The 25,701-nt window shown below is 35.7% G+C and overlaps 15 protein-coding genes across 15 annotated transcripts; 4 read left to right on the top strand and 11 right to left on the bottom strand.

Moving 5' to 3' along the window:
• Positions 1-9: 9 nt before the first annotated feature.
• ORC1 (origin recognition complex subunit 1) lies at positions 10-2,145 on the top strand (the record flags this gene model as incomplete). The annotated part of the gene is made up of 1 exon (XM_015612333.1): positions 10-2,145. The coding sequence occupies one exon, from the start codon at positions 10-12 to the stop codon at positions 2,143-2,145; it is 2,136 nt and encodes a 711-aa protein (XP_015466836.1).
• A 124-nt stretch (positions 2,146-2,269) lies between these two features.
• Positions 2,270-2,890, top strand: TSR2 (Tsr2p; the record flags this gene model as incomplete). The annotated part of the gene is made up of 1 exon (XM_015612334.1): positions 2,270-2,890. One exon carries the CDS (start codon positions 2,270-2,272, stop codon positions 2,888-2,890), a length of 621 nt encoding a protein of 206 aa, XP_015466837.1.
• A 106-nt stretch (positions 2,891-2,996) lies between these two features.
• Positions 2,997-6,098, bottom strand: AC631_03506 (uncharacterized protein; the record flags this gene model as incomplete). Its single annotated transcript, XM_015612335.1, has 1 exon — positions 2,997-6,098. The coding sequence occupies one exon, from the start codon at positions 6,096-6,098 to the stop codon at positions 2,997-2,999; it is 3,102 nt and encodes a 1,033-aa protein (XP_015466838.1).
• Positions 6,099-6,369: 271 nt separating this feature from the next.
• AC631_03507 (uncharacterized protein) lies at positions 6,370-7,242 on the bottom strand (the record flags this gene model as incomplete). The annotated part of the gene is made up of 1 exon (XM_015612336.1): positions 6,370-7,242. One exon carries the CDS (start codon positions 7,240-7,242, stop codon positions 6,370-6,372), a length of 873 nt encoding a protein of 290 aa, XP_015466839.1.
• A 219-nt stretch (positions 7,243-7,461) lies between these two features.
• On the bottom strand, positions 7,462-9,159 carry CMP1 (calcineurin catalytic subunit A; the record flags this gene model as incomplete). Its single annotated transcript, XM_015612337.1, has 1 exon — positions 7,462-9,159. The coding sequence occupies one exon, from the start codon at positions 9,157-9,159 to the stop codon at positions 7,462-7,464; it is 1,698 nt and encodes a 565-aa protein (XP_015466840.1).
• A 249-nt stretch (positions 9,160-9,408) lies between these two features.
• SPE1 (ornithine decarboxylase) lies at positions 9,409-10,710 on the bottom strand (the record flags this gene model as incomplete). The annotated part of the gene is made up of 1 exon (XM_015612338.1): positions 9,409-10,710. One exon carries the CDS (start codon positions 10,708-10,710, stop codon positions 9,409-9,411), a length of 1,302 nt encoding a protein of 433 aa, XP_015466841.1.
• A 523-nt stretch (positions 10,711-11,233) lies between these two features.
• On the bottom strand, positions 11,234-13,426 carry VPS27 (ESCRT-0 subunit protein; the record flags this gene model as incomplete). Its single annotated transcript, XM_015612339.1, has 1 exon — positions 11,234-13,426. The coding sequence occupies one exon, from the start codon at positions 13,424-13,426 to the stop codon at positions 11,234-11,236; it is 2,193 nt and encodes a 730-aa protein (XP_015466842.1).
• A 236-nt stretch (positions 13,427-13,662) lies between these two features.
• ROT1 (Rot1p) lies at positions 13,663-14,397 on the bottom strand (the record flags this gene model as incomplete). The annotated part of the gene is made up of 1 exon (XM_015612340.1): positions 13,663-14,397. One exon carries the CDS (start codon positions 14,395-14,397, stop codon positions 13,663-13,665), a length of 735 nt encoding a protein of 244 aa, XP_015466843.1.
• A 1,011-nt stretch (positions 14,398-15,408) lies between these two features.
• HGC1 (cyclin) lies at positions 15,409-16,413 on the bottom strand (the record flags this gene model as incomplete). The annotated part of the gene is made up of 1 exon (XM_015612341.1): positions 15,409-16,413. One exon carries the CDS (start codon positions 16,411-16,413, stop codon positions 15,409-15,411), a length of 1,005 nt encoding a protein of 334 aa, XP_015466844.1.
• Positions 16,414-17,906: 1,493 nt separating this feature from the next.
• On the top strand, positions 17,907-19,058 carry AC631_03513 (uncharacterized protein; the record flags this gene model as incomplete). Its single annotated transcript, XM_015612342.1, has 1 exon — positions 17,907-19,058. One exon carries the CDS (start codon positions 17,907-17,909, stop codon positions 19,056-19,058), a length of 1,152 nt encoding a protein of 383 aa, XP_015466845.1.
• A 69-nt stretch (positions 19,059-19,127) lies between these two features.
• On the bottom strand, positions 19,128-19,463 carry AC631_03514 (uncharacterized protein; the record flags this gene model as incomplete). The annotated part of the gene is made up of 1 exon (XM_015612343.1): positions 19,128-19,463. One exon carries the CDS (start codon positions 19,461-19,463, stop codon positions 19,128-19,130), a length of 336 nt encoding a protein of 111 aa, XP_015466846.1.
• A 550-nt stretch (positions 19,464-20,013) lies between these two features.
• AC631_03515 (uncharacterized protein) lies at positions 20,014-21,747 on the bottom strand (the record flags this gene model as incomplete). The annotated part of the gene is made up of 1 exon (XM_015612344.1): positions 20,014-21,747. One exon carries the CDS (start codon positions 21,745-21,747, stop codon positions 20,014-20,016), a length of 1,734 nt encoding a protein of 577 aa, XP_015466847.1.
• A 719-nt stretch (positions 21,748-22,466) lies between these two features.
• Positions 22,467-23,120, bottom strand: ERG2 (C-8 sterol isomerase; the record flags this gene model as incomplete). Its single annotated transcript, XM_015612345.1, has 1 exon — positions 22,467-23,120. One exon carries the CDS (start codon positions 23,118-23,120, stop codon positions 22,467-22,469), a length of 654 nt encoding a protein of 217 aa, XP_015466848.1.
• Positions 23,121-23,325: 205 nt separating this feature from the next.
• AC631_03517 (uncharacterized protein) lies at positions 23,326-24,369 on the top strand (the record flags this gene model as incomplete). Its single annotated transcript, XM_015612346.1, has 1 exon — positions 23,326-24,369. One exon carries the CDS (start codon positions 23,326-23,328, stop codon positions 24,367-24,369), a length of 1,044 nt encoding a protein of 347 aa, XP_015466849.1.
• Positions 24,370-24,442: 73 nt separating this feature from the next.
• AC631_03518 (aldo/keto reductase) lies at positions 24,443-25,357 on the bottom strand (the record flags this gene model as incomplete). Its single annotated transcript, XM_015612347.1, has 1 exon — positions 24,443-25,357. The coding sequence occupies one exon, from the start codon at positions 25,355-25,357 to the stop codon at positions 24,443-24,445; it is 915 nt and encodes a 304-aa protein (XP_015466850.1).
• Positions 25,358-25,701: the final 344 nt, after the last annotated feature.

Consider the following 25,701-nt stretch of genomic DNA (forward strand, 5'->3'; position numbering starts at 1 on the left):
TTCATAAGAATGAGAGATATCGAGGATGCAGACTTACCTAAGATCGAAGAATACAAAGAAAGGTCTAATCTTAACGAAACTGAACTTTTTATAACGTCGTATTTGGATGAGGTTAAGTTGAATGAAATAATAACTAAAGTTAACATATTATCAGAGGAGGAATTCAAAAATGATATTGTAATTGATGATTCCAATAAAGCAAATACCTTTGTATGTCGAAGAGGATGTGATTCAGCGGGTGAATTGTTTACTGATGTGTTTGATTTCAGGGATCTTTGTGTTTTATTCGAAAAAAACCACAATGAATTTATTGAATTTATCCGACGTAAAACCGTACCCGTCGCCTACAATACAAGTAAGACACATGATAAGCCAAAATCGATTAAAGAAAAGCTTGATGAAGTTGAAACAAAAAAACCTAAAAAAAAGCCCGTATCCAAGCAAATAATCGAAGAAGACGAGGTAGATAATGATAGCTCTGATGAATTTGAATCGGCGTTAGACTTACAGGATGAACCCTCAAGCGAGGAACTTGAATCTGATGAAGAGATAACTGAGTCTAGAAATTCAAGCCCTACTAAAAGAAAAACAAGCGTAAAACAAAAGGAGACAAAGGAGAAACGAAAACGTTCAAAAACACCAAATAGCCATTCTAAATTTGATGATGAATCAAGGCAATTTATCACATCTGTGGTAAGCCCTTTAAATAAAAGAATGAAAATTAAAGATTCGTCCAAGCCATCTATTCTAGCATTATCTCCAAGAAAGGCAAAGAAAGGAGTTTCTAATGACGAGTACAGCAAAGGTGGGACGTTGGGAGTAGATGCATCATCAGAAGCATTCAAAGAAGTGAAAGCAAAGTTGCATACTTCCACAAGGCTATCTTCATTACCATGCCGTGAGGATGAATTTACATCAATTTATCTTAACCTAGAAACTGCTATACAAGAACAAACTGGTTGTTGTTTATATGTAAGCGGGACTCCAGGTGTAGGGAAAACCGCCACAGTAAGAGAAGTGATTGCACAATTAAGAGAATTGACTGAGATGAATGAATTGAATGATTTTGATTACCTTGAAATAAATGGGTTAAAATTACTTTCACCAAATGTAGCTTATGAAAAATTGTGGGAAAAAATTAGTGGTTTGAAGGTAACGGCATCTAATGCTGCGTTGCTCCTAGAAAGCTATTTTAGTCAAGATACGCCACGCAAGCCTTTGATTGTACTTATGGATGAACTAGATCAAATTGTAACTAAAAAGCAGAATGTCATGTATAATTTTTTCAATTGGCCAACTTATTCTAATTCGAAGTTGATTGTTATTGCGGTTGCAAACACAATGGATTTGCCTGAACGTGTGCTATCTAATAAAATCTCCTCGAGATTGGGGTTGAGAAGAATCCAATTTATTGGGTATACTTTTGAACAGTTAGGTTCAATTATAAAGCATAGACTAGATATGCTTACGAAGCAAAATAAAAGAAAGGTTATTATCAATAGCGATGCTATTGGATTTGCATCCAGAAAGGTGGCCAGTGTTAGTGGAGATGCAAGAAGGGCTTTGACTATTTGCCGTAGAGCTGTTGAGATTGCCGAGAAGGAGTTCGTGTCTAGTAAAGAAGACCCTAGAAATGAAGAAGAAATAGAAAATGAATCATATCACGTACAAATTTCGCATATTTCTAAAGCCATCAATGAAACGGTCAACAGTCCCATTTCGCAATTTCTAATGACTTTGCCATTTGCATCAAAGCTAGTTCTTGCAGGTGTATTACTTAGAATGAAGCGTTCCGGCTTAGCTGAAAATTCATTGGGTGATATTATAGATGAGATGAAGAATTCGCTAACAATGCTTACTTCGAGAGATGGTGACAAGGCATTAGAAGCAATAGATTCTAAGATGACACTTATAGATTTACTATATGGAAATGGTCTTCTCCAATTACCTGATTCAGACTTTAATCTGAAAGATACGAATATTAGAATCCTCAGGTTTAAATACGTTGTTAATGAGTTAGTTGAAAATGGTATTCTTCAACAAAATGTCAGAGGCGAAAGACATAGTCTTATTAATTTGAATATTTCTGAGGAAGAAGTTGTGTCTGTATTGAAACGAGACAAGGAAATAAGTAGTATACTCTGAACAATATTTATAGTAAATAGACAGAAATATAGAACATCGCAGCTTCTTATCGATGTCGCATCGAATACAAAAAAAAAAATTGAAATTTTCAGTTATCTCTAGCTTACAATAACTGCTTCGAAAAATGACTCTGATAGACCCTACTGACTTTATTGAAGCTGAAGAAGGAGTGAACTCCTTAAGATTTGAAGATGAAAAGCAGCAAGCGAAGTTTGAACTTGGTGTTTGTATGTGCGTTTATAAATGGGATGAGCTAAACACTGCAGTTACAAATTCCTGGGGTGGACCAAATTCCGCCGATAAGAGAGACTGGATTTCTGGTATAGTGATAGATTTATTCAATGAGAGAATAGTTGATGTTCAATTGATCGAAGAAACTTTATTGTATGCTATGGTTGACGAGTTTGACACCGAAGTTGACAATGAATCTGCGCTTGTTATTGCAGACATGATTGTGAAGATGTATAGAGAAGTCTATATTAAGAAATACGATGTTATAGACGAGCTTTACTTAAAATGGCAACAAAAGCAACTGTCAGGTCAAGGTCAACAAGAAAAAGTTGTTATTAATGAAGACCCTAATAACCCAGATGTTTCGGATAGTGAAGATGAAGATGAAGACGAGCAACCAGCTTTGGTGCAACCTAATGATTCTATGGATCTAGATGAACCACAGGCCCCAATAGTTGACGATGATGGTTTTGAATTGGTGCAAAAGAAAGGACGTAAAGGAGGTAGAAGGTAAATACAAGTTTTCTTAAGTCTATATATAACCTATATAAAGTAAAAATATAAGTTAAATCTATAATATAATACACAAACGAATTAAATAATTGAAAAGAGTAGAACTCTTACATGCAGACAGAGTTCCTAGGGGTATTTGTTCTTGACCTGTTTAGCGTGTTTAAAGAATGCAATGAAGTAACCGAATTTCTGGGGACATACTTACCGAAGTATGCTTCTTGTTCATCAATGGGAGTGTTTATAATTGAGTTGGTGGAATGCATTGAAGATATACTTGAGGAACTATTGTTTCGTATACGGAAATCACTGAATTTTCTTGCTAGAGTATTAGCCATGTCATTTACACCAGCAGGGGTACCAGGAGAAGCCATAATGCTATTGACTGCTTTTGTATTAGCTGACCCAAAAAATCCCTCATTGGCGATGGGTTCAATTTTAAACAATTTGATAGATGTGTAAGCCCATGGGTTAGTATTGGTGAGGGCACTTTCAACCCAATTTGAAACCACATCAGATTCGTTAGATACGCTACCTGTCCCTGGTGCTTGCTTGTTCAAACCAGTCCAGCCTGAAGTAAACTTACTAAAGGAGACTAACGTTGACGAAAAATTCTTCATGATTTTATTCCTATTTCCGGTAAATAGCTTGACGTTCTCTCCAGCATTATATATATTACCAAATAAAAGTGACATGTACCAGCCTAAAGAGAGGTGGCTCCAATTAAATTTCAAGGGTTCTAATGGAGTTGTAGGTAAAAAATCATAATTCAATTGCCCTTTGTTCTCCTGAATTAATTTATCGAAATCAGTTGATTCGATGTACTTGACTAACAAAAAACTGTCGATGCTAGGACCTTCTCTACTGGACCAAATCTCTTTCAAGGCTAGCTTCAAATGAGGAATAATTATAGTTAATATTATTCTCAAAGAATCATTCCCACCCCAAGATCTTTTCAAGGGCGATTCTTTCGGTAATTTGTCCCTCGCTTTCTGAGACATACCTGTCGGTGGTTTGGGTCTCAATGCAGAATCAATCGCTTGTGATTCATCTTCAAAGAAATTAAGATCCAACTCGGGAGTCAGTGGCGGTATATGTCCATTTGCAATTGAATCATGCCTCGACTTTGGACTTGTAAAACTATTCATAAAAATTGATTCATTCGCATCTGATTCTATAGAAGAATTAATTGATACTTGATCAGATCTATTGGAATCAATTTGTTGCAACGGACTAATGTTCTCATCTTCATTATCTTCTATAGAGTTCAACACAAGTGTTTCCCCATTGAAGTATTCCGTACTGAAACTATAAATTGTGCTCCAAACTTGGTCATATACTTTTTCATTCTTCAACATTGAAAACAAAAGCATTCTTGATGGTTTTGGGTATTTAATTATGGCTGTGCATACAGATCGGAATATTAATGCAAGCAAATCAGCATTGAATGAAGCTTCTAGTAAAAACAGACGATTAGAGAATTTTAAGATCAATTGTGTGACAGAAGAACATGCAGCGTATGAAAGACCACCTCTAGGGTTATTATTACCTAATTTCTTCTCTGGATCATCCTTCATTTCTATGTCCTTGCTAGAAACCACTGGAATTAAGTTATATAAAATTTCTACCAATGTAGTCAATAGCAAGTTTGGTCCATTCCTTGTATTGTTTGTGCTGTTGCTTACTGACGTTATAGTAATCAATAACTTGCATATTTGAGTAACGATGAAATCTCTATAAGTCACTGGCCCCGGACTGGTTTTAAACGTATTAGGTAAAGATTCATAAAATGTAGGATCCATCTGTTCGAACAATTTATCCATGATTTTGTAGTCTGAGGACAAGTACAAAATGAAATATGAAAATATTCTAACTGAATTTTTATGATTGACATTCTTATGATAAGTGCATACGTAGTACAACAATATTACTAGTAATTCATGTAAGTACCTTTCTCCGACTAAAATTCTGAACGATTTGTTACATTGAAATAATTCCCATAACAACATTGTACACTCAGTAGCCCATATTGATATTTGATTTTGTCTGCCTGTATTCAAATTAAATTTTAAACTTTCAGACTCCTTGGAGCTTTGCATTGGTGCTCTTAAAACATTGATTAAATATGTTGCCAAATATAATAGTTCGTTTTCTTTACGCAACTTTCCAATATAGACTCTTGCCATATTAAATGGCTTAGCCGTAGTAAGAAGGTTAAGATCATATAAAAATTGCAAGTTTTGCTGAGGGGGTAATGGGTAGACAATCATTAGTGTCAATAACTGGGCTGCATATGTAACACATAAATGTCTCATTTCAGTAAGCCCAATATTATTGTAAAACAACATATTTTCTTCGGTAGGAGTTCTAGAAGATCTGCACAACAAGTTTATCAAGGAGCAGACAAGAATTAATAACTCCACACGCGGCGTAGCAGCTACCAATAACGTAAGAAATTTTGATCCTTTAGATACAATTTGAGATGGCGCCTCATAGATGGATGTTGACATCAAAATAAGCATAAACTTCAATACTTCCATCCTATTACTATCTATCATGAGATTAGGAGTTTGATATTTCGCTGTTGTTCCAATTCCCGGCTCCCATACACTCATCATTCTATTACTACCACTCCTGCCTTCTCCACCATTCGGCACATCCATAGTAAACGACCTGATAAACAATAAATCCACTAAGCATTTTACCAAGTTCACACCGATAATGTTTTCTTTATTTCCAGACGTTTCCTTTTTCTCTTCTCCTCCTAGCACGTTTACTGTTGTCTGAATATTATCTAAAGATGATCTGGTGGCCACTGCCATTGGATCAAATGTTTCCGACCAAAACAAAATATCCTCTAACTCACTAGAATACTCAGGTAATTCAAATAAAAATGGTAGTAGCTTGGTTAAAAAACGGATGCAATTCAATAATTCTGATATGGGTGCATCTTCACTAGGGAAATTTTCATGCTGTGCTAGATAAGTAAATCTTAATATTAACACCCTTATCATTAAGACAAAATTAGCTCTATTTTGCTCCCGAATAGTTCTTATGTCATATGGTGTAAGTAATTCATAAATGTCACTAGATGTCTCTGGTTCTTTCCAAAATGCATCCCAGTAGGTAGTATCAGAGCTGGGTATTAACCTACCTTGTCCTAATTTGAAAAAATGATTTTTAAACCTAAGTCTTTCTTCTGCCGTTTTCATAGTTACAACATTAAGATCTCCAACAACTCAGTAAAATCAGTCTATTGGCGGTATCTATGACTTACTCTTTCAACCTATCCGTAAAAATTAGTTGTGATAATTGTTGAGTATGCGCTCGTGACTATTGAATAATTTATTATTCTTGATCTATTTACAAAGCTAATATTACTAAGAAATATATGCTATATAGATGCCACTGGTATAGTATTCATTGCTATAATAAGCGTTTTTGCATGCATCGAATAATTTTAAACTTAATATTCATGTGTTATCAAATCAATTTTCTTGATTTGTAAAATTCACCTACATCATCGTCACCTCGTTTTCGAATACTTCCGACAAGTGAAGCATATCCCACATCGACATTCATACCTGCAACAGGAGTGGCGCTTTCGTCTCTAGTTCGTTGTAACTCTTCTTCATCTAACTCCAAGTCATCGGCATCACCAATATTTTTGATCGTAATATCGTGGTCGTTTTCTTCATTATCGATCCACGATGACGGTATTTCCAAAACTGGAGCATTGGAGTCAGAGTCTTGAAAACCCATACTATAAAACCCATCTGTGTTATCTCCATTCTCCTCATCAGATTCCGAGTCATAATGGAATGCCGAGCACGTTGATAGACCATTGTATAGTCCGTAAATCTCCGAATTCGTGCTTTCAAAGAGTCGATTAACCATATTCTTGGGGATATCTTTGTTCTTGGTTATTATTAACTCTACAGTCGAGGTATATTCTGTTGGTTCCGTCGGTATGCTCGAAATGTAGTCATTCGATAATAGTTGTAAATATAAAGCCTGGCTGTCACTATTATTTTGCAAAGCGCTTAATGATATACTCTGATATGGTAATTCTAACCCCTTCTGTATTTCATCGAGCCATATTATGAAGCAAGTATTTAGGACAAATAATGAAATGTCTGAGTTCTCTATACTTTGAATTTCTTCATGCATCTTCACTTCATGAGTCGGATCGTTCCTCAAAACCGCAATCTTATAGCCTGAACCCCCAGCATGTAGCACAAGCTTATCATCGTCCTCAATAGAGAACTTTTCTGGTGATGAAGCCTGATAAACAGAAAGTGGTATTGTATTCTCAACATTCGGTTGTTCAAATATCAATTTCGGATTAGGTGTCATGTCGGACTTCTTACTAGAATGGAATGTAGTAGAGTCTGTTCTTGGTTATTTTACTGCTATAGCTTTAAGATTGTAGGTGCTTATCAGAAAACTAAGAGAGAGTAGTTTTCCATATTACGTTCAAAAACGTGCGAATCTCAATAAAAAACTCCATTCATTTTTAACTATCTTGATATACAATTATATATATAAGCATATATTGCTCGAGAAATAAACCGTTTAACCTTGGGATAACTTTCTGATCAATCTTTGGAAAACTGGACCACTATTTTGGGTATTTTCAATATCCTTCTTAATTTTTTCACTCTTTTCTTGTTCCCTTCTACTAACCTCTTCCCTTGATGGTGGTAATGCTTCATTCACTAAATCTGCTCTTCTGGCCTCTTCAAACGAGGATAAAGTTCTTTTCAAACCTTCACTTCCATGTAATAATGAACCCTTCGGCAAGGTACCGCTATTCAATTGTTTAAGATGGGCCACGCTTTCCGATTCTTGTCTCAAAACTTGGTACATTCTAGACACTCTACCGATAGCAATGACCTTATTACGCAACGTTTGTCTCTTGGCTTCAAATGAATCAGGATCTGTCTCATTTGGAGGTTCTGAAGTTGGCGAGGACGCAACAGCTGAAATAGCGGTATGGTCATATGCGTTATTATAGCCTTCATTGACAACAGTCTCTTCTTCTAATTCTTCTTCAGTACAGATATTCAAAATTGAAACTAACATATCCGTCACTTTTTCACCAACAAATGGCAAAGACCAAGTGAATACGTCCATAAAATGTGGTAACCAGTATGGATGGGGAGATGCGTTGAACTGACGAATATTCATCACATTATTTTCATATTTCAACACTGCAGCCTTGTTGTTGTAAGTATCCAAATAGTTTGGTGCACTAAACATAGTTAACAATGAAGGAAATCCCATAGTTTTAGTTCTTTTATACATCCTATAACCCGCATCTTGTGCTTCGTGCGCTCTAATAATCGATAACAATCCGGTTCTTTCCAAAAACTGGCATGCTGCTTTATAAGTAAATGCATACGAGCATCCTCTCACGGTATTTTTTAAGAAAGTTTGGTCAATGTTATCTTCATCATATTCTTCAACAGGATCGGCCCATAGTAAATCACACACTAATCCTTTAGTTGGTGGTTCTTTAAATCTATCAATTCTGATCAAATCATCCAATGTCCTTAATTCAGGAGATAAACCCCCATGAACACAAAAAAACTGCTTATTCATAATTGCTGCCAATGGCAATGCGTTGAAGGATTTTAGGCACTCTTCATACAACGTAGACGAGTATTTGTGCAAACATTCTGATTTGAACGTGAAATACTCTGTCAAATGTTTACACTCGTGATTACCTCTTAACATCCAGAAGGTGTCTGGGTAGTTCAATTTCAACGAATATAAGTAAAGTAAACACTCTATTGAAAATGATCCCCTGTCAACATAGTCCCCCAAGAACAAATACGCTGTATTTGCCGGATTACCTCCAACTTCGAATAATTTCATTAAGTCGTAATATTGGCCATGAACATCCCCGCATACGGTCACAGGTGCTGGAACGTCTAAGAGGTTGGGTTCGCTGGCCAAGAGATCACTGGCGTCACGTAAAATCCTGATGGCCTGTTCTTCGTGTAATCTCCCTTCATGTATAAAATGATTTTTCAAAAACTCACAATTCGGTAATCCATTAGGCAAAAATAATTGTTGGTCTGTTGGCTTAAAGCTGGCTGGAGGCTCTACCGTTTTTACCGCTCTTTCTTTCGTAGATAATTCCTCTCCTTCTTCAGTAATATAGACACTAAAGTCTCTTTTATTAGGTGGTTGTTTTTCCTCTAACGCCCTTAATGCGTTATTTATCTGGACCGAAGCATTCTTAGCTCGCTGAGATTGATTAGACATCTTATAATTACTATAACATAAAGTTTATCCACCTCAATGCAATTGCCTTATAATAAAAGAAAACGTATCAAGATAATAAACTGAATATCAAAAAAAAAATGCGACGAGGCTTACAGATAGCGAACTGGTCAGTACAAAATATAAAAACAAAAGGTTTTTAATAGCCATAAATCATATTTAAGAGTTGATAGCTTTAATTGCCTATATAATTTACTTAAAACAATCTCTACGAAATTTTATGTGAATCTTTCACAATTCGAGTTCTGAAAAATCTTCAGATGCTACACGAATAACCTGCGCCTTATTCTTAAACCCATTAAACGAGGTTGTAGCAGCGGAAGTATAAGCACCCAAGTTTGGAAAGTAAAGCCAATCACCAACTTCAACGTTGTGATACAAAGCACTTCTATTAGAAACACAATCTAAACCATCACAGGTAGGACCCCAAATGGAAAAGTGGTGTTTTGTAGCTTTATCGGATTCTTGCTCGTCGAAACATAAATTGTTCTTATGAGTCAAAACATGAGGAATTGGGTTTTGGTGATCAAAAAGAATACAATTCATGTTACCATAGACTCCATCATTGATGTAGAGCATCGCCTCGAGGTCATTAGACTCCTTCAAGGACGCTGGAAGATCTCTACGCGCAATAATATGCGTAGCCAATGTGAAGGCTTTAGAGACCATTAGTCTACCTGGTTCTGCAATAAACTTAATATTTTGCGATGAGCAGTAATCGCTGGAGAAGTATTTTTCTAATGATAGTTTTACCATTGCTGAAGACTTGTCAAAAGTCTCCATTTCAAAACCTCCACCAATGTCTAAAATGTTCATGGAATCACCGTATCCGTATTCATCAATACCTTTATCGAAAATAAATCTTGAATCCTTGACAGCCTTATGAATGGAATCAAAATCCTTGGCTCCTGATCCTACATGGAAAGCAACTCCTCTAATGTTTAAACCTAATTTTGCAGCTAGAGGCAATAATTCGTTCACTGCCGTATCAACACTACAACCAAACTTAGTGGATAAACGACATTGAGCTGTCTCATCGTCGGTAGCAATTCTAATCAAGATTCCACATTTAGGATGATATTTTTGCAATTTGTATAATTCCTGAGGATTATCAACAGTTGTCAATTCAATGTTAGCTTCATTGGCATATCTAATGTAAGAATTAGTCTTGCATGGATTAGCGTAAACAATTCTATCCGGGGAGAATCCTAAACTCAAAACGATGTCAATTTCATTCTTTGAAGCGCAATCAAAATTTGCACCTAATTGACCTAATAATTTGATCACTGACAAATCAGTGTTACATTTGACAGCATAGTAAGCTTGAACATTAGGCAATGTTTGCCTCCATTTCATGTAGGAACGATAAACTTCACCTAAATCAACAACAAAAAAAGAGTCCTCTTCTCCGGCATTGCATATTTCGTGATCAATATTTGAAATATGGGTTGCTAACGCTTCTCTAATTAGCTTTTTGGAAAATTCAGGACCAAAATTCTTAATAATTGGGCCCTTGTTATATCCTTTTGACATAGTATCATATGTAAGGATTTCATCATGGTATACCTCAATCGATGGGGTCATAACTTGGACTCTAGCTTTTTTCTTCAAGATTTATTTTATAAGTGAAGTAAGTTAAAAATTCTCTAGTATTATTACAGATAATACGATATAATCCAGCGGTGTAATATTCACACGAACTAAGGATTTTAGACTTTATATGGGCAATGTAGACTAATCAAATGAACTCACGATATTTGTGAGTAAATAAATTATTAGACTTCAAGCGGCAGCTCTCGTAGTAAAAAACAAGATATAATCAAGCAAGATGATGTGCAAGCAAACAAGTAGCTTCTCTTTCAAAATAATCTAACTTTAAGTTAAAATATATATTTATTTAGGAATAAATTGCTAAGCACTAGATAAGTGATTGAAAAATTTTCAAAATCTTGGATTGCGATAAAATAAAAATTAGGTGCGAAATTGATCTCGATAATAGGGAAGAGGCCCTGATAAGAATTGCTTGACTTGCTTGTATATTAACAAAAATATAAGACTACAATTCAATCAATGGTTCTTCTACCAATTTACTCTTTCTCTCGGATTCCTGACTAGGTTGATCAAATTGGGGCATAGATGGCATTGTTGGTACCTTTGAATCTTCTTGACTTTCTATATAAGTAGATTGTTCATCAGAATTAAGCTGATTAATTGAGGGAAACTTAGCAGCAGCATGATCTTCTGCATCATCATCTTGTTCAAAAGGAGGGTAAGAAGGTTCAGTAGGTAAAGGAGGATTGTAGCTTGGTTGAGAGGGAGTGTTCTGATTGAAAGAACCATTTGAGTCTTGAGGAGGGTACGTCGCTTGATAAGGGTACGCGGGCTCATTTCTATCACTCTCATTTTCTTTTTGAGATGAATAGTATGGCGTGGTACTACTATCTTGGTTATTTTTGGTGCTCTCTTGATCAGATTCTTGATAGTATGAGGGATAAAAAGAAGTTGGGGGTGGTTCTTGAGACAGCTGCGGTGGACCTTGTATAGATTCCAATGGTGGTTGGCTTGATTGCTCAGTAGCTTGGTCAATTGACGGATAATTGTTGTACCCGGTAGTTTGGTGTGATAAACCAGCTGGTGGGTAATTCTGTGTTCGAGATTGATTTTGTTGAAATTGAGATGGTGACAGGACTCTTTGATCTAGCGGATATGGGACATAGTCATTAGACGATTGGCTATGATATGGTCCTTGAATTGGTTGGTTAGGTCCACCATATGAAGTCGAAATAGTATGGTTTCCGTAAGCTTGATTTAACTTAGACTCCAAGAATTGGTCGTATAGCCTACTGATAGTTGAAATCTTATTATTTAATTCTAAGCATGTTTCATATTTCTCAATAGATGCTCTTAATGACTTATTCAATTTCGGTTTCAATTGAATTATTTTACCATGTAATTCGCTTAAATTAGAGTCGTATAAAATATTTGCTTGTTTCGATGGATCATTCTTGATGTTGTTCATAAGGGTGATGAATAAGTTAATCGATTCTTCTTCTTGTTGACTTAAGTCCTCCGCTTGAGGTTTTACATTATATTGTTGAACATGATTTATTGGTGTTAATTGTTGTTGCAGTACTTGATTTTGATATGATGGATCCAGTTGGTCAAATGGCAAAATATGCTTATAAAATTCAGATTGTGGCTCTTGGTACGGTGCCTGCTGTGATTCAACAGGCTGTTGTTTATACATTTTTTCCTGTTGCTCAAACTCCTTCAAACTTGCTGCAATAGCTGCTTTCATTTCCTCATCTTCCTCATCGGCTTCATTATTTGCCACTGGTGAAGGAGATCTAGGGGGAGGTATTTGGTTACGAACAGGTACCTGAGATTCCTCTAAACTCAATTCAATTGCTTTCCTTAGCTGTTCGTCTTCATCATCCAAATTTTCTCCAGTTGGGTGAGAAGGGGTTTTCTTATGTCTCACTTTACTCAAGTTTTTACTATTCTTGGATTTTATCTTTTCATAACAATTATCGCAAACCCTAACTGGCTCCATTATCCCCAAAGCAACCAAAGGTGAATTATGAGATGAGTGGGTTTGACAATAAACGCCACCGCATGATCTACAATGATGCTTTCTGTTCATCAATGAAAATGGGTTATAGCAAATCATGCACTCATTACTATCAATCCAATCGGGCGGTGCTTCTGAATCAATGAAATTATTCGACAATTGACCCCCTACTTCCAGCTCCGGGAAGTCGTATCCTTGGTTCATTAATTGATGATAACTCCTCTCGACATAATTCAACAGAGCCTGATTTTCAAACACTAGCGTCCAGTCCTTAATCAACGATAAAATAAAGCTACCTACCTTAAATTTTGCCTCATTCTCTATTACATTCGAGTCCTTAGTGTTGTAATGAATCTTGAATATATAATCGACCAAATAATCGATAAACTCTTTACTACTTAATTCTACCAAAAAGTGATATCCCCCATTTTTAACACACAAATCCACTAACTTCAATGTCAGGGTAAGCAAATTTGGATTAGAATGTGTAGCAGTTAACCGTTTTTTCAACGATCTCATACATTGCTTGGGTGGTATTTTCTTACTCCTAATCAAATCGGTGATTTCTAAGGCAATGGCCAAATCAAGCTCACCATTTGGGATAGATTCAGAAGTAGCTTCATTAATTTTCAGCTCTAAATCAGCAACGGGTACCGTGCTTCCACTGAACCATGACATGGTTTATCAATACTTTATTTGCTTTATTATAAACTGCTCTTACGACTTGACAGATATCCTTCGTTATCAATGATCATAAAGGATTACCGAAAATGGGTGCGCCACGCCACTCCTACAAAAAGGGTCGATGTAATAGATAATTGTGTATAAACATAGTAAACGAACAAAAATGACACGTATAGAGATTATAATACGATATATCATGATGGGATTATCACTGGGTGAAATTTAGTCACTTAATGTAAGAAAATAACGGCGGAGCCAAGGCCAATACCGGCAATAGCAGTCCACCACCAGAACTCGTACTTGGCAGACGAGGTTTCAATTCTAGCATTTGACCTGTATTGGTTTTCTAATGATCTCTTAATTCTCTTTCTTAACGACGACTTAGTTTCGGAAGCTGAGTCAGTTGGGTTTAAGGCAGAAGTAGGTAACATCAATGGAGGCTTGTAAGCCAAATACAATGGCTGCATCTTAGAACCATCGAATTGGTATATTTGCAACATACGTCTTCCGTTGTAGCTATCAACCGAGACCTGGAACTTCTTGAACCAGGTCTTTTGCACGTATCTCGAGTAGAGCGAGGTGTCGCTTTCAGTATCCAGACCACATGGATCACTCAACAATTGTCTTCCATCAACCGCAATAGGGGTCATAATTAACGATCCATTTGTCAATATTGTGTATGTGCCGTGTTGATAGATCAAAGTAGCAGTAGGACAAGAGTGGTTTTGAGGATTCGATGTCACTCTGTATAAAGCCTCTTCGTAGTGGCCATCTTCAGTAAAAGAATACGAAATACCTGGTAAATCTGGCTCAATCAATAATTCTGAAACCGGGTCATAAAACCCTGGCCCTGTAAACACGGTATTTGATTTCGACGACCATGTACCGACTAACTCTTTCATGTTTTCACCCAACACCTGAGCACCAAGTATGAAAAGCGTTACCAAAAATGAAAATATCATCATTCTGTATTAAATATTAATTTCTTTGTACTTTGGTTTAATTTTACTAAACCAATATGTGTATTTGGTTGATTTCTTGTTGTTCCAACTTTTCGTTCGTCAAACAGCAACTGGTAGTATTATACACTAAATAAATTTCAATATAACTAACACTGTCTCAAATTTCGTGTAATAAATTCGTTTAACCTACTAATGAATGCTGATAGGCTGAATTTTTCTTTAAAAACGATATAAACGACGGTTATTATTTAAAAAAATCAGTTATTCTCTTCTTTATTTTAGTTGATTCCTTTTTAGCATCGCGATTTTTAGTACTGCTTAATACACACGCAATTTTTTTCTATTAGTGGCAGTGTCTTTTCAACGAATCTATAGGTTATTAAAATATTTACACCAGTATAAAGCACTGGAAAGTGTTTATGATTGAATAATGTATTTACAAAATATGCCATAGAGTTCTAGAGATTTATCTCAATGTAAATTATAGCGTATATATAAAGGGAAATAAAGGGATATATAAATCGTACTTCAAGTGTAATAAGGGTGTAATATAAGAATACAAATGTAATTAAAGTGAAATAAAAGATGAAATAAAAAGCAAATTGGTTAAACGTAGATAGAAAAACGTAGGCATAGCAAATATTATACAGAAATATAGGATGGAAAAAAAGACGAAATACAAAACAAGAATGAAAAAATCACAATAAGCGAATGGTAGCAAGCAGTAATTATATATGAAACTTATTAATGTACATGCATATGGAAATGAATCTTTGAGTGATGGGGAGGGATATGCTTACCGCATGCGAAATGAAGGGTTGTATATGAGCAGCAAGATTGAATTAAATGGAGGGGGGGAAATGGGGCTACTTTTGGAACCATTTGCGGTTGATACTATATTTTGACCAATTTTGGGGAATGCTTGCTTTTTTTGTAGCTATTCGAAGCTAATGCTAATGATAGATGGAGTATTCTGGGTTTTTATATGGAATCTGAGTAATTGATTGCACCCATTTAATTCAACGACTCTGGCGAAGATGGCTTGATGACACAGTTAGTGTTATAGCGTTGTGGGGATGGATATGAATATGACGTAGAAAGAGTGTTGGTAGAAGTAGGTGATGATATGGGAAGTATGGTTGAGGCAGTGGATAACGTGGTTGATGATGCAGAAATGAACGTATCATTTGCAAATATAGAAGCATTCTTTTTGAAGACAGGATATAGCTCTTTAGGGAGTAGAGTCAAATTAGTAGCTGGATCGAGAGTAGACCCAAACGAGTTGGTGTAAATATTCATAACATTATGGTGGAAATAATTAGGACCTTTGGAGTTAAAGTAGCATAATAGCGGGCCGGATGCATCGACAATTGCCTTGATAAGGTGCTGTTTGATAAACAAGTAGTCTTTTCTATTAATTGAATGACATAGTTTGTCATAGTGATTGCTTGTTTCTCGGGTTTTTAGGATTTCGTTGACCAAGTCGGTGATTACTAGACATAAATTGAGAACACCAACATTCATGAGGGCAAATGAATAAACGGAAACATATGAAATAAACCTTTTAACTTGGAACAATTCGTTTTGTTTCAAAATACTAAATTCCGGGGATTGGACAATAAATTCTTCAATGGACGGATCATTGAACGACCAGTTCAAGGTCTTTAATATATGCAATTCCATTTGCTTGAACTGTTTAACTGAATAGTTGCATTTCGTACCACATAATTTGATGAACTCGTTGAGTTTGGGCATACGGTACCTTTCCGTTGGACCCTTGAACTTACCCCCAGCACCGTAACCCAAGTCATTGATAGTCTTAACCGAGGCCAACTTCTCAATATTGTTCAAATTAACGAAGTGGCTATTCCCTCCCTCGAACTTTGCGGCTAACCAAAGACATGTAGAAATTATCAATTGGGCTTTATCAAGCAAGATAATCCTCTTGCAACAATACCTGTCAAATATTTTTACTGCTCTATAAAATACAAAGGGTAAAGCTTTCAATCTAACAGACATTTTAAATAGAAAATCAAGTAATTTGAGTCTGATGGAGAAGGTCAAATAGGGTTGTTTTTGAAATGCTTCAATGTTTGGTATGTTTGTCTTACAAGAATTGACCAATGCTTCGTATATCTCATCTCGATATTCATCAACTACTTGCTCGTGTTGTTCTATTTCTGATGCATACAATGTTGAAGAATAGTCCTGGAGGGAAAATTGACCGAGTGGTGTGTGTGATGAAGCATATCCATTGAGCATTATGAGATTTCTATACCCAGAACAATATATTCCTCGATGAAAAATTGCAATAGCAGCGAATTAATTCATGAAGGAATTGGCATACTTATATAAGTGCATACCTTAATACGACTTACGGCCTCATCTAGTATTATTGTTCGTTGACCCCCTCGCACTAGTGTGAATAATAGCTTCCAGACTTATGTGGTAATACGCCTAATACCAATTAGGACAGGCCACAACAAAGACTCCATTTCTGTCCATGCCCACAATGCTTCAACAGCAATAAACTGTCGCTTAACCTTATCACTTCAAGGATATCCGAAGATAGCATGTTGACATTATATGGTGGTAGTTAAACTAAGGGTGTCTGCATAATGTATACTTTGTACGCACGTTCGCCTATGTAGGGGCCGAATAGGCTCAATTGTATTGCAATGAACTTATTAGGAGCTAACTGCCACCTATCGTCTAACTACCTCGGCATTGGCTTACATATATATTATCATCTCTATTCTTCCGTCTTGATCAAACGGCACTTCTTCCAGTCTATCCTATTCACGAAACTCAATTTCGCAGCCTCCTATTGTTTCCCCTTATTGTTTTTCAGGTACAGCTAGCCGAATCCGGTCAGATTTTAAACGAAGTACGAATTCAGCTACTTACATACACGATTGGCACGATTGATATGTGATGTCTTAGGCCGTGGTGCCGACTTATGCAGAAAGTAGCTGTAACGTTATTTAATGAATAGTCCGGGCCGTTAACACTTCTGCGGTACATTATTGGACAGTGCTATTCTCGGTACTCATTCTATTGTTATGGGGCAATCACGGGATACAAAACTAATCACCAAACAATTATGGAGCACTATTGTCATATGCCAGCAACAGTACCCATAGATTCCAAAGTTGCCATTTAGGGCTCATCGTATTTTCATCGATGGCCATAATCCTGAATGCCTATTCTTTTCATAACTCGAAAACAACAAAGTTTAACCGGAAAATCAGCACTTTCAACGTTTCTACCAACGGTTTCTACCAGTAATCGCATTTGTCGAACGAGCCTCAAACCCGTAGGAACTCGATGATAAAGCTTTGTGAAAACGAGTCAAAGCAAGTTACTCAAGGTACCAAATTACTCTAACTTGTAAACTGGTGCAGCATTTCTTGTAACCTGTAAACTTCCTATTTTTCAATCGCGATCGACCGTTTAGATAAACAAAAACACTAGTTATAACCACAATTCTAACCAAAAAGCGTTATACCTCGATGGAAACTCCGAAAAAAGGTATCTTAAGTAAGGCATATTCGTCTCTTTTTGGGCCCACGTCACCTTTGACTAATGAACCTACTGTAGATTATAATAATACCATACAAACATATCCAAGGTACAATGAGGACACAATTAGTACTAAACCATTGCAGAGGTCGCATCGTCAAAACGCAGAAAAATCAGAAAATAATGATAGACAGTACAAACATGACCTACTAGATAAGAGAGAGACGTTGGGTAGGGATTCGCAGTATAAGGACTTGTTTAGTGACCATTATATAATAGACTCGCAGGTGCTTGATGATTCGGACGATGAGCTAAATAGCGATATTGACTATATTTTCAACAGATACAATCACACAAACGAAGTTGTGAACAATTTGTCAGAGCGAGTGCCTGGAAGCTTGTCCACGGGCATTTTGTATAGAGATACACCAGGCCTGAGGAGCAGGACGCAGAAGAGACTCCCTACTGACTATCCAGGACGGTATCCGAGTCCACTGGTACTGAAAAGGGAATCATATGAACCGAAATATGTTGATTCTATAGATAATGACTTGAAAAGTTTAGAAAGAGAAATAAATTTGGAGAATGATATCACTACGGCCCAGTTGAATGCCAAATATAATAAATATACGTCTGGATACTCTAATGGAGCGCACAAAGGTTCCGGAGATGAAGATCGAGTCGTCACTAAAAATGATAAAAGATTGCTCGAAATTTTTGATAGAGTTAAAGACAGAAATAAGTTTCTCAACGAGTTGAATGCATATGTTGATCTAAGCAGCCAGGTTGAGGTACCCACTGACATAAACGAGAAGTACAAGGCATTACGAGAAGAGTATATAAAGGAGCTAACCAATTGTCAAAACTTCTATAAGGCATACTACAAGTTGGTATTCAAATACCGTAATTTAAAGAAACAGATTTCGAGATCATCAACCACAACCATGCGAGAAAAAATCAAACTTATCAAGTCAACCTCCCATCAACTGTCAATAAGAATAATCTGTGATAATTTGTTAATTGAAGTTGACAAGAACGATAGAACGATAGCACATTACCAAAACGAGTTGGATATTGCCAATTCAAAAATTAAGCATCTAGAAGACAAGCTTGCCGAGCAGGGCCCGGCTAGCAATAGATAACAGTATAAAAATAGGTATCACTTATATTAGTGAATATTACATTATATAATTTTTAGCATAACACTAAACTTATAAACATAATAAACCGGCAGCCAAAGCAGCAAGACTAAGACCTGAGACACCATTAATAGCAGCACCACCTTCAATTGAGGAGATAGTTGGGCTAGTAGTGTTCGAAGAAGCCGAATGAGTAACAGAACCTGGTGTGGAAACAGCAGCAACCGATGATGGCACAGCAACAGAAGAGGATACCTTACCTGGACACTCAGTAACGGTAGAAGCACAGCTGGTGACAGTAGCAACAGTAGTATCAGTGTGGACCTCTGTGGAGACAGAGCCACCTTCGGTTGAAGTAGCAGAAGTTAAAGAAATAACAAATAAGATAGCAGCGGTTGAGAATTTCATTTTTGATTGTTTAGCGATTGGATTATTAGCTATCCATCATTTTTCATTTGTCTGTGAAAAGCACCTCTTTAAATAATTTTTTCATTAAGGTTTCAATTTCTTCGAATTGCCCCAAGTGTGTAAGATATAAATAGTTATAGCATGATATAAAGCAGAATTACTATTACTGCCCTTTCCATAGGCAAGGTTTATCCGGATCAAGCTGCGAAACGATTTTTTTCACGCAAGCGCAAGTTCATAACACTCGTATTTTTCGGATAAACAGAATATAATGCCAAATAATCACTACAGTAGACAGTAGGAGTAATAATTACTGCTGGTAAGAGCAGGAATAGCCAAAAATAAAAATTTAAATTTAATAGTTTGTTACATATATGTTGCCTGTAGTAGTTTTGGTACTAAGATTTAAAATAGAGGTAAATTTTGATAATTTACAAACTAGTTCCCATCTCGGACTTCACCATAGCCCATATTGCATCAGCTCACATCATACACACTGCACTAGTAGCATTGACACCAAAATAATAGGAAGTTATAACAGCTATGTTAGTTAAGCAAAACGCGAACTGCTCATACTAGGAACCATGGAATGCACGTCAGCATTAAAGCCATCATCGAAGACACTCTCGCTGATACATTCACTAATAATGTAATCCCAATCACTAGTTAATACAAAGTAATATTGTAGCGTAGAAACGAAAAAAAGAGCAATGATCATTCCTAGCCATAAGCCCACCAATTCAAGCTTGAAGTAGAATGCAAATGTAAAAGCACAGGGCAATGCAATGCAATAGTAAGATATTAAATTTAATATTCCGCCTATTTTCTGTCTACCTTGGCCTCTTAGAATCCCCCCTGTTGAGCACGACAAAAAGTCGTTAATTTGGTATACCGAAGCAACCACTAAAACCTTGGAGGTAAGTTTAATGACATGAGAATCGTCGGTATATAGAGAAGCTAATGTATCTCTAAAGCAGAACAAAAAAGATCCATTAATTAATCCTAGCAATAATGAAATGTAGATTGCAACTGTTGTTGCAGCCTTGGCAGGCTTTTTTGCGGCAGCACCAATGTACCAGGCAACTCTAGTAGAAATAGCAATCGATATGGCAAACGGAATCTGATAAAGAAGGACACATGTGGTTGAAACGATTGATTGAGCAGCTAAAACATCAGTACCGAATTTAGAAGCAGTAAAAGTAATAATTTCGAATGCTAACCATTCTGCCTCTACCATCAAGACTCCAGGTATTGAAAGATTAATCATTCGGGTCCAGTTTCGAAAGAAGATGGGTGACAACAAGCCTCCACTAGGCCAACATTCATTACCCTTGACTTGCCAAATATACAAGTAAAGCAAAATACACATTAACCAATTGGTTATGGATACAGATATTGGTGCTCCTACGAATCCCATACCAATCGACTTGTTCCATACTAATAAATAATTAAGGTATGCGTTCAATGGTGCACAAATAGCCAAAACATACGTCGATGCGTGGAATATACCTTGAGCCTGCAAGAAGTGTTTACCATTTTCAAAAAGAATAAAAGCTGGTAAACCTAAACTTAAAACTTGAAGATACTGAGATGCCAATGAACACAATTCCTCCTTCTCATTACCAATAATCATCAAGAGAATTGGTTTCGAACCAAAAACCCATAACAAAAACATGGGGATACATAACAAAAATAACAAATAGTTACACTTGAAAAAGTGTACACCAACGGTGCTAAATTCCTTTCTACCATAAGCCTGTGCACATAATGTATCAAGACAGGTAGAAACTCCTTGAATTATAGCGTATCCAGAAATATTAGCTGTCATAGAAGATAAACTAACAGCTGCCAATTCCCTCAGCCCTAGTCTCCCAACCGAAAAGACTGATGCAACTGTTAATGAATACTGCAATAAGAATGTAATAACCAATGGAATTGAGTACTCAAACAATACCTTAATTTCTGTTTTGTAGTCAGTTTCGGGCTCGGCCAATAATCCGCTTGCATGAGATAAGACATCTCCCACGAATGATGCATTCGATCTAGACGTGGTAATCAATTCATCGTTCCCCCTATCTATATGTGACCTTATTCCGCCCCCTTGGCTTAAAATCAAGCTGCTTGGAATCTTATCAGTTCCGCATGAGGCAATAGATGCTCTTCTGTTTTGAATATATGTGATGACTTCAGATTCATCTAAATCCTCATTTCTTATTGAATCATAGAGAAATCCGCTATTCGCTAATGGTGTAATCTCATTAGTGGGCTCCCCCCTGTAGGTCATAGTATTTTGGGTCAAATATGAAATGAATTGTTTAACTATTTGTAGATCATTTATAAAATCATATCATTGAATTTACATTTAGCCACGCGCATAAAATTATAATCGTGGTTTTATTGTATAATAGACGAAACGAATTTCCTTTCTAAAATCCAACATAATGATATATTATGATTGGTGTATATATGATCAGGTTCCGTTTCTTCCTATTTTTATAACTGGATGCTATTTTTCTTGCTTCTTTATATTTTAATTCCATAAAGAATGGCTGCAAATTTACAATAATTCTTATATATAGCAAAAATTCAATAAAATTTAAAAACAAGGAGACAATACAATTCAGAAATCTGAAACATAATATACAAACAACATGATGTTTAAATTAATACAAATAACTAGAAAAAGTGAAAGATAAAGTGGCACGAAGTACACAATTAATGATGATTAATTCTTTGTACTTATTGCAGGAATGATGAGTTGAAAAATATTCGTACTAGTTAAAGATATCAAGCCATGGAGCTAGATTATCGTCAGCAATAAAATCTACATGAGGTAGATGACAATGTAGTTGGATACTATGGTTAAGCAAGATTTTATGACTTATTATATTTTATTCTAATAATTGCAAAGTTTATAAAATGATGCAATAATACAACTTCTATAAACAGATGGTTTCGATGTACAACAATTTCTACGAAAAAGTCTGATTCTAATTGACATACCTAAAACTTTCCTCTCAACAAGTTTCTGACCATATCTAAACCTGTAAAGTAAACTGTTCTACCGAAAGCATGGAAGTCTAAAGTGGAGGATAATGTATCTAAGAACCCGAATGGCAACATAGCTGGAATCCAACCTTGTGCCAATTCCAAGGCAAAAGCACCACTTGGCATAGAATATTGCTTAGCGTATCCCTTGGATAAATGATGAACATCACCTGGTAAGTAGACTTCTGGTGTCAAGGCACCTGGGAAAGCAGCCTTTTGTTCTCCGGTCAAGATAGTAAAGTAATCATCGGCAAAATGAATACCAGTGTGACCTTCAGTACCAATAGCAGTTCCAAAAAAGATCAAGTATTCACTGATGGAGGCATGTAAGATAAACATGGTTCCCATAGCACCACCGGCATTATTGTAAACCCAGTTGTCGAAGTTCAAGTCGTTGATAATATCACCGTATTCAGCCTTAATCTTTGGTGCTAATTCAAGCATGATGGCAGTAGCATTTCCATCTGGATGGTTGGCAATCACTTCTCTTGATAAACTGGCAAGCTTTTCTTTATCAAATCTATAATTTCTTGGTAACCAAGTGTAAAACAAGTGATTGAGGACATAAAATATAGCTAATGGAATAGCTGTGAAGTAGAATAATTTCATTCTGTAACGAGTTGTATCTTTTATGTATAAACGTAATGAAATAGTCTTCAGGCACAATCACAATCTTTTATAAGTCGTAGATTCTGAAAAATTTATACGACTGTAAACGAGTCGTATAAAAATTATTTTGTGTTATCTTCAATTTTCAGGATTAATGAAGATATGATGAATGTATACCAAGAATAATAGTCGAATAAAATTAATAATGATATCCAATGAGGTTGCAGATACCTTAAATAGCCATTTAATGTCTAGCATAGAGAAATATTTATATTTGAAGCAAAAAATATACCAAAATATCGAGTCAGAAGCTAATCAAATAATAGATAACTTACCACTAGATAGCGACAATGAAGAGTTGAGTGCATTAATGATCCTATTAAAGATTGAGTTTATCTTGGAATTTAGAGAAATAGGCATCTATGAGATAGAATCTCTTAATAAAATGATACAGCTTTCAGGGGCTTTTCCAAAAGGACCCTTTAATGTACAGAATAATCCAACAAGACAATACATACGAGTTAAATATAATGATTTATACAATGATTTCCAATATCTATTCAATCCGACCATTACAATCTTCAGATTTATGGAGCTAGTCAATAAAAAATTAACTACGTTGAGTAACATACCGGATACAGAAGATGACAATGTTATTGATTTAGCAGTGGACTTATACTTGAAAGTAGTTGATTATTGTTTATTGGCAGGAAGTGATTTCAGGAAGAAAAACATATTAAAATTTCTAGATGAAACATTAAGTATTTCACAAGTTACAAAGGTAGATTCCACGATTGCAAACAAATTCAACAAGAAAGTTGAGGAGTCGGTAAGAGGCCTATTCACTTTACTAAATGAAGAAAAATTTATCCTGTTTAAACAATATGAAGCATTTTTGGCTAATTCAAAGGCACCAATCGTGAAGAGAATCGCAAAAACGAATTCATCATTATTGATATCGAATTTCCTTGAAAATAATATTTCATTACTTCCTAAGTACTATATGAATATTCATTTGGATAAAATAACACAATTGTTTATAATACCGACAAATTTGGATATTGAAGCTCTTGTTTCGCAAATGATAATCAGTGGAAAATTACCACCAGGTACTTGCATAGATCAGATGGAACAGACTTTAATATTTGGTGAATTTCAACCTGACTACAGTATATTTGACTCCCATGTGCAAGAGGTTTCTGAAATGGTCGACCAAATAGCAAATTTAATTCATAATACTAATCTATAGTATCTAAGTATATATCTAATTCTAATTTAATTATACTTCTAATATTAGTTCCGTATTCTACTTAATTATTAATTTAGTCATACTTGGAATACTCATTAGTCCAGTATTGTCTTAAAGTCTTCTGTTTACCGAGCTTATTGATTTCATTAACTTCATCCTGGGTTAATTCGAAATCAAAAATTTCTAAACTAGCTTGGATTCTCTCTTTCTTACTAGAAGTTGTAATTGGTAAAATACCATTCTGCAAAACACTTCTGAGCAAAATTTGACTTTCAGTCTTTCCATACTTTGAAGCCAATTTTTCGACATACTCATCAATAGGGCCAGGTTTACCTTTTAAAAGTGGACCCAATGGTGAATAGGCCGAAACTAAGATATCGTTAGACTTAGAGAATTCGACGATACCTGGTGTTTGGTTCTGCAAGTATGCATTGTATTCAATTTGGTTAACAGCTGGCTTATATTTAGGCTTACTATTCAAAATAACCTCAAGATCTTCCTTAGTGAAGTTCGACACCCCGATGTTCTTAGCGAATCCGTCATCCACTAATTTCTCAAGGTATTGCCATGCCTCAACCAAATCGAAACCGTGGGTCTCTTTTTTAATGAAAGGAGCATGAATTAAGTACAAATCAACATAATCAATGTTAAATTGTTTTAAATCTGCTTTCAAAGCTTCATAAGGATTGACCTCTTCAGATCTCGCTTTGTAAGATCCATCTCCTGCGAAATACTTGTCTGTAATGAATATGTCCTCTCTCTTCACTCCACTTTTGGCCAATGCTTGACCAATCTCCTTATTAGTATTGTAAATTTCGGCACCATCAATATGCGGAGCTCCAGTTTCAATCGCAAGCTGTACTGCTTCAACTACCTTATCGTCGATTTGATTTTGTCCAAATTTGAACCATTTAGTTCCAACACCATATCCAATTGCTGGAATTGTGTTTCCGTTTGAGAGCTTAAAAGATTTTCCTTGTAAAGACATTTTAATTATTTAATATGTTTCGATTTAAATTTAACAGCAATTCAATTGCCGTATTAAATATGGTTCTATTCCACCCTTTTTATACCCCATGATTCCACTTTGGACTTATTGCGATTTTGTAGCCACATTTGAGTAAATATTAATAAGCATTTTAATAATGTAAAATAATATTGCTAAACATTTATCCGTCACAGTATACTCCAAAATAGTTTATAAATTTGACATATAGAGAATTGTAAATTTATTAACTGTATATTATGACTAAAAACGAAGAATTTTGGAACATAAAAATTTTATAATACATGTAAAGATGACAACATAAACTTCATATCTAAAAGTGCATA

The sequence above is a fragment of the Debaryomyces fabryi genome (genome assembly GCF_001447935.2).
Source record: "Debaryomyces fabryi strain CBS 789 chromosome Unknown contig00076, whole genome shotgun sequence".
NCBI lineage: Eukaryota > Fungi > Ascomycota > Pichiomycetes > Serinales > Debaryomycetaceae > Debaryomyces > Debaryomyces fabryi.